The sequence below is a fragment of the Schistocerca nitens genome, chromosome 4, assembly GCF_023898315.1.
Source record: "Schistocerca nitens isolate TAMUIC-IGC-003100 chromosome 4, iqSchNite1.1, whole genome shotgun sequence".
In the NCBI taxonomy this organism is placed as follows: domain Eukaryota; kingdom Metazoa; phylum Arthropoda; class Insecta; order Orthoptera; family Acrididae; genus Schistocerca; species Schistocerca nitens.
Window position 1 is genome coordinate 824756856 of NC_064617.1, and position 14937 is coordinate 824771792.

The following is a 14937-nucleotide window of genomic DNA, read 5'->3' on the forward strand; positions in this document are numbered from 1 at the left end:
ATGAGCCAACCAACCTCCACCTATGGGATACACCTAACACACAATTCTCACACTTTGCAAGGGAAAGGTGCCATAGCGTGTGAAGGAAACGAAAAATCTTTACCAGTAAGGTGGCTGAACCTGCCATTTAGGTCTACCAGCCACCCATGCCATGCAACTTTATTTTATTACCACCCTCATCTCTTATAGGAATGCACATGGAAACCGGACCTCATGCCGCGAGTCTAGTGCAGAGGGGTTTGTGGCGTGGTGTCAGTGTGTTGTGCCAGATAAAGTACCACAGTTGGCTTGATGGTTGGTGGTCAAATGGTTACCGAAACCAGGAACACTTTGGTGCCTTATAAATACTGCCTGTCTGCCCAGACAAGTCATCGATCAGCGAGTAATAGAGTACGTGTGCACTGCAGTGTTCGCACCCACTGTGAGTTCACCTCAGCTCCACACTAATCCTGACTTGCCACCTATCAAGGAGCCCAGCTGCAGAATTGATAGGCTGAAGTCCAACTGAGCCACTGGGCGTCCATCAGTCCCAGCTGCCACTAACTAGACTAAGGTGCAGAGTTTGTAACCGGATGCCTCCGCGGCTCACAGTAGGCGCTTCAGTCCGGAACCGCGGTGCTGCTACGGTCGCAGGTTCGGATCCTGCCTCGGGCAGGATGTCCTTAGGTTAGTTAGGCTTAAGTAGTTCTAAGTCTAGGGGACTGATGAATACAGAAGTTAAGTCCCATACTGCTTAGTTAGAGCCATTTGAACAATTAGAACCACCTCTCACCACAGCTGAACCATCACCACTAACAGCCTGTCACAGCATCATTGTGCTGGCATTGACATTGTAAGAATAGCTGCATCACCACTATGCTTAATGCACCAATGTCTGAGAGAAGGCTGGTGTTCACCACAGACCTGAGGTGGCCATAAGCTGCGGTAAATACTGTTGGAAAAATAGATGAAGACTATTATCGACAATGGACTGCTTTTGATTCACCATGACCAACTAGCCTCCATCAAAGGGGTGAAGTACCCAGTTTATGGTAAATGTCTTTGATGAATCATGGCCGGCCGCTGGTGGCCGAGCGGTTCTGGCGCTACAGTCTGGAACCGCGCGACCGCTACGGTCGCAGGTTCGAATCCTGCCTCGGGCATGGATGTGTGTGATGTCCTTAGGTTAGTTAGGTTTAAGTAGTTCTAAGTTCTAGGGGACTTATGACCTCAGAAGTTGAGTCCCATAGTGCTCAGAGCCATTTGAACCATTTTTTTTTGATGAATCATGTTTGTTTGTAACAAATATGAACGTCAAGAAAGATGCTAAGTATCTCTTAGGACAAAACAAAATGATGAAAAAATGTGTTACTAAAATTAGCTAAACAAGATGTTCTGGCATAAACACAAGCGCCGGAACGAAGATGAGGAACGCAAGAGAAGAGAAGGCGGTGAAACGACGTCGATCAATGGTGCGCTGATTACGACCGCACCACGACAGGAGCGGCCTCTAGAATGGAAGAATATAAGAGCCATTCTTGGCAGCCTCGGCCGCCCATTATTGGCTCAGTTTTGGGACAGTATTTGCAGAGTATCAGCGCGGCCTAGCAGAGAGTGCTACGATAGCAGGTAGTAGCGACCAAGAAACTGTGACAAACTTGCATGAACATTATGTATAACAAAGGACTTGGATTTATGTTGCATGTCGCCCACCACTTCCGATACCATTGTTATTTCAAAGTTAATTATCGTCAATCTGCTTTATTGAAACAAAATTACCAATGTTATTTCCTGGAATTGTTGTATGGCATTCCGAGAAGGGAGCATGCATTGGGCACCCTATACAACATTAGTGTGCAAAGCCCCACACAAGACACAGAGGAATTAATGACATTAGCTTCCATTGGGCAAGTCAAAGCAGAAATTTGAAAATGTATGCCAGACTGGGAATTCGAACCTGGGTCTCCAGGTTAATAAGTAGACGCGCTAACCACTGTGCCATCCAGACAGACTGGTTAGCGTTCGTGTGCTGAGCTAAGTTGTTATGTGCTTGCCCACCATGCAGCAAACCCGAGTTAGATTCCCGGCCGGGTTGGAGACTTTCTCCGCTCGTGGACGGGGTGTTGTGCTGTCCACATCATCATTTCCTCCTCATCACCTTCACGCGATTCGCTCAATGCGGCGTCGACTGTAATAAGACTCGCACTCGGCTGCCGAACTTCCCCGGATGGGGGTCTCCGGGCCGGCAATGCCACAGATCATTTCATTTCGTGCGGAGTGGTTAATGCAACGACATTGACTACCCTAGCACGCCTCCTGTCAGAACCAAGTTCTGATCTTATACAAGCACTACTGATATAGTACCACTTCAGCATTATCCTCAATAGTCGCTGCATTTCGCCGATTCCCATAATTGCTGAAGCTTTGTGTGCATCCACACTGAGGAGATCATTGCCCATCATCACCTTCATTACATGTATACGTGGTGTAAGTTCTTTCGGACATGACCGAAAGAAGGGACGCAACATAATATACACTCCTGGAAACTGAAATAAGAACACCGTGAATTCATTGTCCCAGGAAGGGGAAACTTTATTGACACATTCCTGGGGTCAGATACATCACATGATCACACTGACAGAACCACAGGCACATAGACACAGGCAACAGAGCATGCACAATGTCGGCACTAGTACAGTGTATATCCACCTTTCGCAGCAATGCAGGCTGCTATTCTCCCATGGAGACGATCGTAGAGATGCTGGATGTAGTCCTGTGGAACGGCTTGCCATGCCATTTCCACCTGGCGCCTCAGTTGGACCAGCGTTCGTGCTGGACGTGCAGACCGCGTGAGACGACGCTTCATCCAGTCCCAAACATGCTCAATGGGGGACAGATCCGGAGATCTTGCTGGCCAGGGTAGTTGACTTACACCTTCTAGAGCACGTTGGGTGGCACGGGATACATGCGGACGTGCATTGTCCTGTTGGAACAGCAAGTTCCCTTGCCGGTCTAGGAATGGTAGAACGATGGGTTCGATGACGGTTTGGATGTACCGTGCACTATTCAGTGTCCCCTCGACGATCACCAGTGGTGTACGGCCAGTGTAGGAGATCGCTCCCCACACCATGATGCCGGGTGTTGGCCCTGTGTGCCTCGGTCGTATGCAGTCCTGATTGTGGCGCTCACCTGCACGGCGACAAACACGCATACGACCATCATTGGCACCAAGGCAGAAGCGACTCTCATCGCTGAAGACGACACGTCTCCATTCGTCCCTCCATTCACGCCTGTCGCGACACCACTGGAGGCGGGCTGCACGATGTTGGGGCGTGAGCGGAAGACGGCCTAACGGTGTGCGGGACCGTAGCCCAGCTTCATGGAGACGGTTGCGAATGGTCCTCGCCGATACCCCAGGAGCAACAGTGTCCCTAATTTGCTGGGAAGTGGCGGTGCGGTCCCCTACGGCACTGCGTAGGATCCTACGGTCTTGGCGTGCATCCGTGCGTCGCTGCGGTCCGGTCCCAGGTCGACGGGCACGTGCACCTTCCGCCGACCACTGGCGACAACATCGATGTACTGTGGAGACCTCACGCCCCACGTGTTGAGCAATTCGGCAGTACGTCCACCCGGCCTCCCGCATGCCCACTATACGCCCTCGCTCAAAGTCCGTCAACTGCACATACGGTTCACGTCCACGCTGTCGCGGCATGCTACCAGTGTTAAAGACTGCGATGGAGCTCCGTATGCCACGGCAAACTGGCTGACACTGACGGCGGCGGTGCACAAATGCTGCGCAGCTAGCGCCATTCGACGGCCAACACCGCGGTTTCTGGTGTGTCCGCTGTGCCGTGCGTGTGATCATTGCTTGTACAGCCCTCTCGCAGTGTCCGGAGCAAGTATGGTGGGTCTGACACACCGGTGTCAATGTGTTCTTTTTTCCATTTCCAGGAGTGTATAATTATATGAAGATGGTATCTGTTCTTTCGGACATATCCGAAAGAACAGATACCGTCTTCACATAGTTAAGGCTAACCGGCCATTGACATTCTTCTTCTGTGCTACAGTCTGGAACCGCGCGACCGCTACGGTCGCAGGTTCGAATCCTGCCTCGGGCATGGATGTGTGGGTTGTCCTTAGGCTAGTTAGGTTTAAGTAGTTCTAAGTTCTAGGGGACTTATGACCTCAGCAGTTGAGTCCCATAGTGCTCAGAGCCATTTGAACCATCTTCTGTGCTGGACGCACACGCATTGACCGAACTCTTACGCAACTCGGTAAGATTGTCTGCCGCGAGTAATGAGTGTAGTGGGCAGGGGCACTACGAATATAGTGTGTGGACATAAAGTTGAGAATGTGGGCCTCGCGGGGAGCGTGAAAGGGATAAATCCCTGCAGTCGCACTATCCTATGTGCCCTCAGTGGCTGAGATGGATAGAACGTCTGCCATGTAAGCAGGAGATCCCAGCTTCGAGTACCGGTCGGGGCACACATTTTCTATTGTCCCCGTTAATGTATAACAACGCCTATCGACAGCTTACGGTATTGATTTAATTAACATTTCATTAATATATAATTAGCTAGGTATTATGCCCACTCTAGAAGATGGTAAACTGGATGTCCTAGGCAACATAGTGATAGTATGATAATGAATACAGGCCGAAGCAATAAGTTAAGATTTGTGCCTAGGGCATGATTCGAACTCGGGTCTTCTACGCAGTATACAGATGCGCTAACCACTGCGCACCCTGGCACTGCCGCTAACACAGCAATGCAAGTTACCGTTGTACGTCTCTCTCCCTAATGTGAACTTCAGTTGCCGCTTCAGCCCATCTTGTTGCTACCCTTCATGAAGATTATGAGTATTGCAGAGGCTTAGGGTATGTCGATATTTTTTCCTTTTGGACCGTCTGAGAGCAACTGAATGAAACACAATTTTAGTGCCATAGGCGTTCCGCCTTTATTTTCTGCAAGGCATCATCAGTGGCAGTTTGCGTGGACAATTTCTTACCTATTGTTGCATTTTTGGTGTTGTTCTTCTTCTTATGAATGCCAATTTGCTGATTTTTTTTCACATTCCACAGCACTATGAACTGAACGCTTGTTTCAATGGTAGACCAAAACATTTCATCGAAACAAGCTTGTATGTAACAAATTTGAACGTCAAGAAACGTGTTAAGTAACTCTTAGGAAAAAACAAAATGATGAAAAAATGTGGTACTACAATTTGGTAGATAAGATATTCTGGGATAATCACAAGCGCCGGAACGAAAATGAGGAACGCAAGAGAAGAGAAGGCGGTGATACGACGTCGGTCAATGGTGCGTTGATTAGGACCGCACCACAACAGGAGCGTCGTCTACAAGGGGAGAATATAAGCGCCGCTACTGCCAGTATTCGCCGAGTACCAGCGCGGCCTAGCAGAGAGTGCTACGGTAGCATTTACTAGTCATCTACAAACTGTGTCAGACTTGTATGAACAATATATAGAGCAAAGGACTCGGATTTATGTTGCATGTCGCCCATCACTTGCGATACCATAGTTATTTCAAAGTTACGTATTTTCAATCAGCTTTATTGAAATAAAGTTACTAATGTTGTTTGCTTGAATTATTGTATACCATCCGGAGAACGCAGCATCAAAATGGCTCTGAGCACTATGGGACTCAACTGCTGAGGTCATTAGTCCCCTAGAACTTAGAACTAGTTAAACCTAACTAACCTAAGGACATCACACACATCCATGCCCGAGGCAGGATTAGAACCTGCGACCGTAGCGGTCTCGCGGTTCCAGACTGCAGCGCCAGAACCGCGCGGCCACTTCGGCCGGCTGAACGCAGCATCGCTTAGGCACCCTATACAAGATAAGTGGGCAAGGCCCCACACAAGACACAAGACACAATGACATTAGCTGCCATTGGGCATTGATTTCAGTCAAAGCAGAAACTGAACGCTTGTTTCAATGCAATGTTTTGGTCTACCACTGAAACAAGCGTTCAGTTCATAGTGCTGTGGAGTGGAAAAAAACCGCAAATTGCCATTCATAAGAAGGAGAACAACACCAAAAATGCAACAGGAGCGTAATATGTAAGGAATTGTCCACGCAACCGGCCTTGCAGAAAATAAAGGCGAAACGCGTATGGCTCTAGAACTGTGTGTCATTCAGTTGCTGTCAGGCGGTCCATAAGTAAAAATTATCAACATAACGTAATATTACACACAAGTGAGGAAGACAGGACTACAAAAGTTGAAGATTGCAGAGGCTGTCTTATATTGGAATAGCAGCATAGCATTGAACAAAATGGTGATAATTCTGCCCGATTAATAATAATAATACATTGCTATTTGTGGCTATACGTGTACTCACCTACAAGGTATCACTGAGGACGCCGGTGAGCAGATGGCGGCCGTCTTGTTCGAATTTCGACACGTCCTTCACCTGCAGGTGAACCTCTTCGGCAGGTACGGAGTAGGAGGCGCATCGTGTGGCGTAGTCTTCTTTTACCTCGGCAGGAGATGGACGAAATGTGAGGCACGCAGATCCAGCCATGGGCTGCGTAGTTGACGTCGTCGGCAGCAGCGAGTCCTGCGTCCTGCCACTAGGGGCGCAGGAGATCCTCGGTGCGCCGCGAAGGTTGCCGCCGCCCGTGTCGAGTCCGAAGCAGGGCAGCACGCGGCGGAACTCCTTGCGGAAGTTGTCGTTCATCCAGGCGTACAGGAACGGGTTGTAGCAGGTGGAGCTCATGGCGAGCGCGTGCACCAGGAAGAAGCAGAGGTTGAAGTAGCGCCAGGTGCCGAACGAGGTGAAGACGTCGTTGGCGAGGTTGAGCAGCGTGAGCGGCATCCAGGAGAGGCCGAAGATGGCGACCATGGCGACGAGCATGCGGTTGGTACGGCGCTTGCGCTCGCGGTCGGCGTCGTCGCGGCGCGCCGAGCGGCAGCCGGGTTTGTGGCGCGCGCGCCGGCCCAGCCGCAGCGAGACGCGCACGTAGCAGAAGGCGGAAACGGCGAAGGGCAGCGCGAACTGGGCGGCGGCGGTGACGGCGCCGTAGGCGAGGCGCGCGCGCTCCGACGGCCAGCTCTCCTCGCAGTAGTGGTGGCCGTGCTCGGCGCGCAGCACCGTGTACAGGCCGTAGGGCAGCGTGGCCAGCGCCGAGAACAGCCAGATGCCGGCCAGCGACCAGGCGCACGTCGAGAGGCGCATGCGCGGCCGGAACGGGTGCACGATCACGAAGAAGCGGTCGACCGCGATGCTCGTCAGCGTCAGCGTCGACGTGTAGACGCTGGTGCCCTGCGCGAGCACGACGGCGCGGCACAGCGCGCCGCCGAACACCCAGCTGCCCAGGAAGGTGTAGAGCGGCGTGAAGGGCACGCACAGCGCGCACAGCAGCACGTCCGACAGCGCCAGGTTGCCGATGAACACGTTCGTCACGGTGTGCATGGCGCGGTTGCGCGCCACCACCGCCACGACCAGCGCGTTGCCCGCCAGGCCAAGCACGAAGATGGTCGTGTACACCACGCAGAACAGCGCCTGCACGGCGTCGTTGTAGATGATGTCGTTGCCGATGTCGTACTCCAGGAAAGCGGGACTTTCAGAGCTGTTCGTGGTCCATGACGTATTAGCCGCCACAGGTACCTCACTGGCTCCATAACCTTCTGTCATAACTACTTGTCGATATGCTGCACACAAACCGAACACCAATTTCTGTTCTTGACTCAGTGCACACAGACCTTAACAATACATCACCAACAGACGACAAAAATCATTTAACAGGGCCATTATTTGTCTCTAGCATCGGAGAATGTCCTCATTTTACTTCACAAATCAAGCTAAAATCTATTCTTTTCTCTGGGAACTGGAAGATTCAAAGCAGTACACACTAAAGTGGAAGATTTGTTCACGAAATCATCGTTTGCTCGCAATACAAAGTAAACAATAGTTGATACGTAAACACCGTCCTGGGAAGAACGAAATGCTAAAACTTGTGAAATGAGTGTCAGGCTGCTCACTGTATTGTTCTGGACGAATTACAAGCATTTCAAGAACTGAGAGTTGCTATCTCGGTTGTGAACGTTGTCTCTAATGCCATGTGTGGTTCGAAGAGTGGATAAAGAGTGGTTGTCAGCCGGAGTAGTAGCAGACACTACACAAATGTCATAATTATGTGGCTCAGGAACATGCATAACTGGCATACAGAACATTGCTTGTTAGCTTCTAATGACGTACATAGTATCTCTACTTCTCAACGACGCTTCACGTGAACAGTCCATTAGTTTCTTCCAAAATTCAAGAGTGCGTAACTGATCACAAGGTATATTACTCATTAGCTTAAAACGGTTATACAGTTCCAGATTTCACAAAGACTCTCCAATTTTACTTTTGAGATAATGCCGGACACCATCAGATACTTTCAGAACTCTAGTTTACTAAACTTCTAAATACACTAATCTAAACAACGTATCACTAACGCAGGAAAAGACATTTCATAGCCAGCACTATCAGTTTCGAAAAATATCATCCCATTAACTCCGCTGACTCTCTGTAGCACGCTTCAAATGTTCGCTGGAGATATCAGGCAAAACGTAGAAAGTTTCATAAAAGCCGATATGATCATTCATATATTCGTTATCTTTCTGGCACTAGTCGTTGGTAAGGTTTCTTTCTATCAGCTTTTTGAAAGTTCTGTTTTTTTTTTTTTTTTATTTCAGTAAACTGTCAACATGTCATCATTTTTGGGGTGCTTTGAAGTTAAGTATTTTACTTTCGGAGCTTGAAGCTAATATACACCAGAGAGATCATATAAATTTTAATAATAATCAGTGTAATACTTAATACATTTTACGATGTGAAAATCTTTGTAATAGACCTCCACGAAACATTAAATATTATTGATACCTTATATTCAGCACAGAAATGCGCCACGTCAACAACCATGTCTTATTACACGTCCACATACACTGATCAAAGCTTTGTGTAGATGAACGAACAAAATATATCTTGGAGCCGTACTAAAGTATATTTGATCTAGTTTCGTAACAACAATAAAACATACTTCTTTTCTTTAAGGGTGTCGTAATCCATTTCAGTCATTTGCTACACTTGAGTTTACAAGTACGAGTATTGCAGAGCAATTGTTAACACGTTGTACGTGGCAGAGCACAAATATATTGGTGTTTTTCACTGTATATGTTTACACATTCATAAAACCTTGGCCATAAATGAAGTGAGATAGTCCATAGTCGTATACATAACATCCGGTTTGGAAAAGTATTTCTTTCTTGTGTGGAAAAGAAGAGAAAAAGTTACTATCCTCCGATCACGTAGAGAAACCAAATTATGAGTATTTCTGTATATTACGCACTGAATATTACACAGAGAATATTAGACGAACCAACATGATTAATGTGCATTATTTACTTTTACGTTCACAGTTAATACCGCAAGAATAAAAGGAAACGGCATGTGAGCACTTTACACACCTGTTGTACCTTTAACCCTATGACGCTGTTTCTCGATGACGATTATTCAGCGCTGATATTGTGAGAGAAACACAAGGCTGTTGATGTTATTCATACGTGACCATTCCATCAGTATACCTACTGTGGTATCAAGTTTTCACGTGCTTTCACAATCTCATAAAATACAAACTTGTTATCTATTGGTCTTTAACTCGGTTTACGTTAAAAGAAGTACACTCACAATCGGATAAAAACACCTTTGAAGATTGCCAACTCTCCAAAAACATGTCAGTTTTCCCATCGTCCTCTATTATGTTTCTACAGCTACGAACTGCCTTTCATCGACTACCGTAGGACATGCGCAGAGGCTTTCTGACTGTCCTGTCTTCTTTAGTGGCTCTGTTTTACGGTTTGTACGACAAATGCTCCAGTTATTGGATAACGTAGGACAGAGCCGTCTAGTGGAAAGCAAAGCGGGATAATAAAGCATGCGGAGGTGCTAATCTGCGTACTTTAACTTCCTCTAGCCAGCACAAGTATTCCTCGAAACAATAGCACTACCAAAATTTCTGAAAATTAAGCTTCGTCATCCAGCTTCATAAGGACTTGTACTGGTCACTGACTTAGCTTATCGTCTCAGTAGCATTTGTCGCTTGATATAATGACGACTATAAAAACACCAGGATGTGGACTGAACGTAGAGACTTTACGAGACTAAATTCTTCGGGAAATTACATTGATATCCAACAGTGTTAACGATGATGTATTTTATACCTGAAACCACAGTCAGATTTGATGTTTCCAATATGAAAAGCACATCTCTGGGGACGTAGTTTGCTCTACAGCGTGACATTTGCAAAGAAGCCCATCATGAAACTGCTATGTTATGCGACAACTGTACCTTCATCAAGAGTTGTGTAACCTGGTTATTGATAAACAAGCAATAATCTCTATTTTTTTTTTTAGGGCTGTAGATCAAAATTTTACTCGTTGACATGACAGCATATGCACGACACAAGTGTTTTGTTTTCTCTGTTTCGTGCTGGATTTTGAGAATGACTGGCTAAGAAATTACGATACGTTACATATGCGCACACCAATTCATCTTTTTCCGTAAGTCCACTTTACGTAGGCAGTAGAGAAATTGTCTTTTATCGTTGGAGCGTGCAATTGTCATTTAAATATCTGGGATGAAGAATCACCGATGAACAGAGCTTGCGTTCGGACCGCAGCAGTCACGGGACGATCACCTGCGTTCGAGTGGTATTCGGCAACAATGCAACTTGCCCTGCGCTCCCGTCTCCGGGGCGACAGCGGCGGCGAGCTCGGCGGCAACGGCGGCGGCGGCTGCGTGGGAGGTAGTCGCGAGGCAGGCTCGTCGCTGCCGGCGGCGGACGGCGAACTGCCGACCACTGGGTGCGGGCGCCGCGACGCCTCGCGGTGGCGGCGGTGGCGCCTGCGCCCAGCCGAGCCGTCGCCAGCCTCGACCGGGCCACGCAGAGAGACTCCAGTCGCTGGCTATGCAAACACTGCACAGCGGCGCCAGAAGCTCCAAGTTGCGCAGATAAGGTTTCCTGGGGAGCGGAATGCAGCGCGATGCCTCGATCGTTCAACGGCGAATGTCTGCCGCTACTCGGCTAGAGAACCACACTTTATCCACTCTCCGAACCACACATCGGATTAGCGATAACATTCGCAAGTGAGATAGCAACTTCCTGTTCTTGAAATGCTTGTAATTCGTCCAGAACAGTGCACTGAGAAACCCGAGTCTCACGTCCTAACTTATAGCATCTCGTTCTTTCCAGGACAACGTTTACGTACCGACGGTTATTTACTTTGTCTGGTAATCAAACAATGGTATCCAGAATGAATCTGTCACTCTATAGTGAAGTGTATACTGCTTGATATTTCCTGGTTGATTAAAATTGTGTGTTGGATTGAGACTCGAAGCCCGAGCTACACCTACCGTTCTCAGTGTTCTGTCATCTGAGCCATCCGGGCATGACTCATGACCCGTCTTCAAAGATTCTCCTCAACCAGTACGTGTCTTCCAGTTACGAAATTTCAGACACGTTCTCTGCATATCTCTAGGACTAGCAGTCCCGGAAGGAAAAGCACTGCGAGGAAATGGCTTACTCTTGCTTTAAGCGATTATTTTCATAATAAATTTTTCACTCTGGAAATAATTCTCTAGGCTATTGCTAAATCATTTCTCCGCAGTATTCTTCCTTCTGGGATCTCTACTCCACCAGCTGCGCGTCACTACATTGGTGGCCGGCCACTGTGGCCGAGCGGTTCTAGGCACTTCAATCTGGAACCACGCGGTTGCTGCGCTCGCAGGTTCGAATCCTGCCTCGGGCATGGATGTGTGTGATGTCCTTAGCTTGGTTAGGTTTAAGTAGTTCTAAGTCTAGGGGACTGATGATCTCAGATGTTAAGTCCCATGGTGCTTAGATCCATTCGAACCATTTCACTACATTGGCGAAGCTGGGAAAGTAAGAGTTGGTTACGGGCCGACGTAAAGATAGCAGGACGCATCCCAAAGGTTTTCCTGTTTAGTACATTAATTTGAACGCTTAAATGAAACTGTATTTTTTTTTTAAATTTGCTTAAGCAGCAAATAAAGCAACGAATTGTCTAATGGAAGCTTGCGATCTGATCGTATACCTTGAAGTGGGACTTAAATTTTTTGGAACTGCTTGTCAGTACGACTTTGGAACCTATTGGCAATTGTCATTCTCACTATATTTATCTAACCGAGAGTGAAACACTATCTCATACTTTTTTGGATGTTTCTGTTAAATCACTGTCAGCCTTGGATATCACTTACCAGTCTGAGTAGTGTGTATTTATACCGGGAGCGAGAGACATCACAAGTGCTGTACAGATGTCATGTTGCTGTTGTCGTCTTTAGTCAGAAGAATTGTTTGTTGCAGTTTCTAACCTCCCCGCAGAATTTTGAAGAGACAATAATTAAATGTAAATGGGCATCGTGCTAAACGTTACCTCCCAGCAGAAATAAAAGAAAAGCCTATGATAATGAAAACGTGCCAAAAGTTAGTTCCCCCACAAGATTACTGACTAATAATGACCCAATGTAAACTTGACACAAAAATTGAGAAATCAAAATTAATCCTTAAACCCACAATAATAGGGCAGCAGCGCTGACCTTAGGCCCTGTGCAATAATTATTCTGATAAATTGATTCTGGGAGGAAAAGCATAGGAAATATTGGTTCAATTCGAATGATTCTTTTCTTAAAACGGTTGCTTTGAAAACACAATTATATTTGGAGCATTTCTTGAACAAATTAATTACAATTACCTTATTTTAAAATATACCTCGTCCCGAACCTGGACCAGAGACCCATGTCGACGCCCGCCGACTCCTCACACACAACTCCGACTGAGTCCAACTCGCAACTGAACTCTCGCGCAGTCAAGCGCATACTAGCAACGAGAAACAACTCTCTGGTCAGAGATTCTGTCATGCCTCGCCATCGCTGGTACTGAATACATACGCGTTTCAAGTTCTCCATGCTACTCTGTCCTGAGCATTCCCGACTCCCTTGCAACCTACTTCCTTCTGAATATTCTTACTGTTGTCCTCTCATGGTCTCCTTCAACGACTTTTACCGACCACTCCCCTCCCTCAACCCCACACATACTTTACTCCAACACTAATTTGGTTATCTCTTGATTTCACAGAATGTGTACTACCAAGCGACCCCTTCTTTTCGCCAAGTTTTGTCGCGTGTCAGTACCTCCTCACTAGTTACATGATCTAATAATCTAATCTTCAGCTTTCCTCTGCAGCACCAGATTTCAAAAGCTTCTATTCTCTCCACGTCTAAACCGATTATCGTCCATTCTTCACTTTCGTCCATGGCTACGCACCATGCAAATACTTCCGGCAAAGGCCGAAGGAGTGGCCGAGCGGTTCTAGGCGCTTCAGTCTGGAATCGCGCGACCGCTATGGTCGCAGGTTCGAATCCTGCGTCGGGCATGGATGTGTGTGATGTCCGTAGGTCAGTTAGGTTTAATGTGGTCTAAGTTCTGGGGGACTCTTGACCTCAGAAGTTAAGTCCCATAGTGCTCAGAGCCATTTCATCCATTCTGAACTTCCAGCAAAGACTTCCTAACACGCAAATCTATGTTCCCTGTTAATAAATGACTCTTCTTCGGATACGCTGCAGTCTTGTTTCTGTACAAGTTAATATGGCTCTGAGCACTATGGGACTTAGCTTCTGAGGTCATCAGTCCCCTAGAACTTAGAACTACTTAAACCTAACTAACCTAAGGACATTACACACATCCATGTCCGAAGCAGTATTCGAACTTGCGACCGGCCGGCTCTGTGCAAGTGGTAAATAGTATATCACTCCCTGTATTTTACCCATACTACCTTCAGAATTCAAAAGAGACTATTCCTGCCAACACGGTCAAAATTTTTTTCTAAGTCTACTGATGCTATAAACTCTCTTGAACCTACTTTCTAAGGTAATTCGTAGGGTCAGTATCACCCCGCATGTTCTTAGATTTTGCCGAAATCCCAACTGTTCTCTCCCGGGGTCTGTTTTTACCAGTTTTTCATTATTGTGATAAAAATTTGTATTAGTAATTTGCGATCATTACTTATTAGACTGATAGTTCACGAATTTTCACACCTGTCAGCAACTGCTTTCTTGGGAATTGGAACTGTTAGATTCGTCTTGATGTATGAGGGTGTTTCGCCTGCCTCCCACATTTTTCACCCAGATAGAAGAGCTATGTCATGTCTGGCTCTCCCAAGGCTATCAATAGGTCTGACGGAATGTCGTCTACTCCTATGCCCATGTTTAGACTTAGACCTTTCAGCGCTCTGTCAAATTCTTCTCGCAGTATCTTATCGCCCACCTCATCTTCATCTTAGTCCACTTCCACTTCTGTAATACTGCCTTAAATTTCATCTCCCATTGTATAGATTCTCCACTCAGGAGGTTGTAGCCTACCGCGACAGACGCAGCAACAGATACGTAACTGCATTTGTCATTTACGAGTTCGTAACCAGGAGCGAATTTTATTATATCATCTGTGTGCTGCAATAGTGTAGTTCCTTGAGTTTGTGTGTGTAAATATAGCATCTAATAGCCACAGTTCTCACGTTATCGTTTGCATCATAAAGTAAACCGATTTTGTGACGTATTACAAGTTCCAAATCAGGGTCAAATTATTTAGTTTCACCTGAGTGCTTCGGTAGTTAGGTTTTTGAATATCTGCGTATTACTAGACAAAGTTCGTGCGTTTTCATCTGGTTCTACAGTAGAGTTGCGCAGCACGTGCTGATAGTCCGTTTATCTGCATAGTTTAGTTTTCCACGGTCCTTAGTATGGACAGGGAATGCGATTGTTGTGTTCCGATGCGAGCCGAGTTGGTGACACTTCGCTCTCAGCTTCAGGCTGTGATTGCTTCGGTTACACAGCTTGAGGCTGCAGTGGATGGGTACCACTGTTGTGGGCCGGCCG

At 47.0% G+C, this 14937-nt stretch overlaps 1 protein-coding gene across 1 annotated transcript; it reads right to left on the reverse strand.

Annotated features, from left to right (window-relative positions):
- Positions 1-6342: 6342 nt before the first annotated feature.
- On the reverse strand, positions 6343-7638 carry LOC126252597 (prolactin-releasing peptide receptor-like). The gene has a single exon (XM_049953499.1). The coding sequence runs from the start codon at positions 7636-7638 to the stop codon at positions 6343-6345; it is 1296 nt and encodes a 431-aa protein (XP_049809456.1).
- Positions 7639-14937: the final 7299 nt, after the last annotated feature.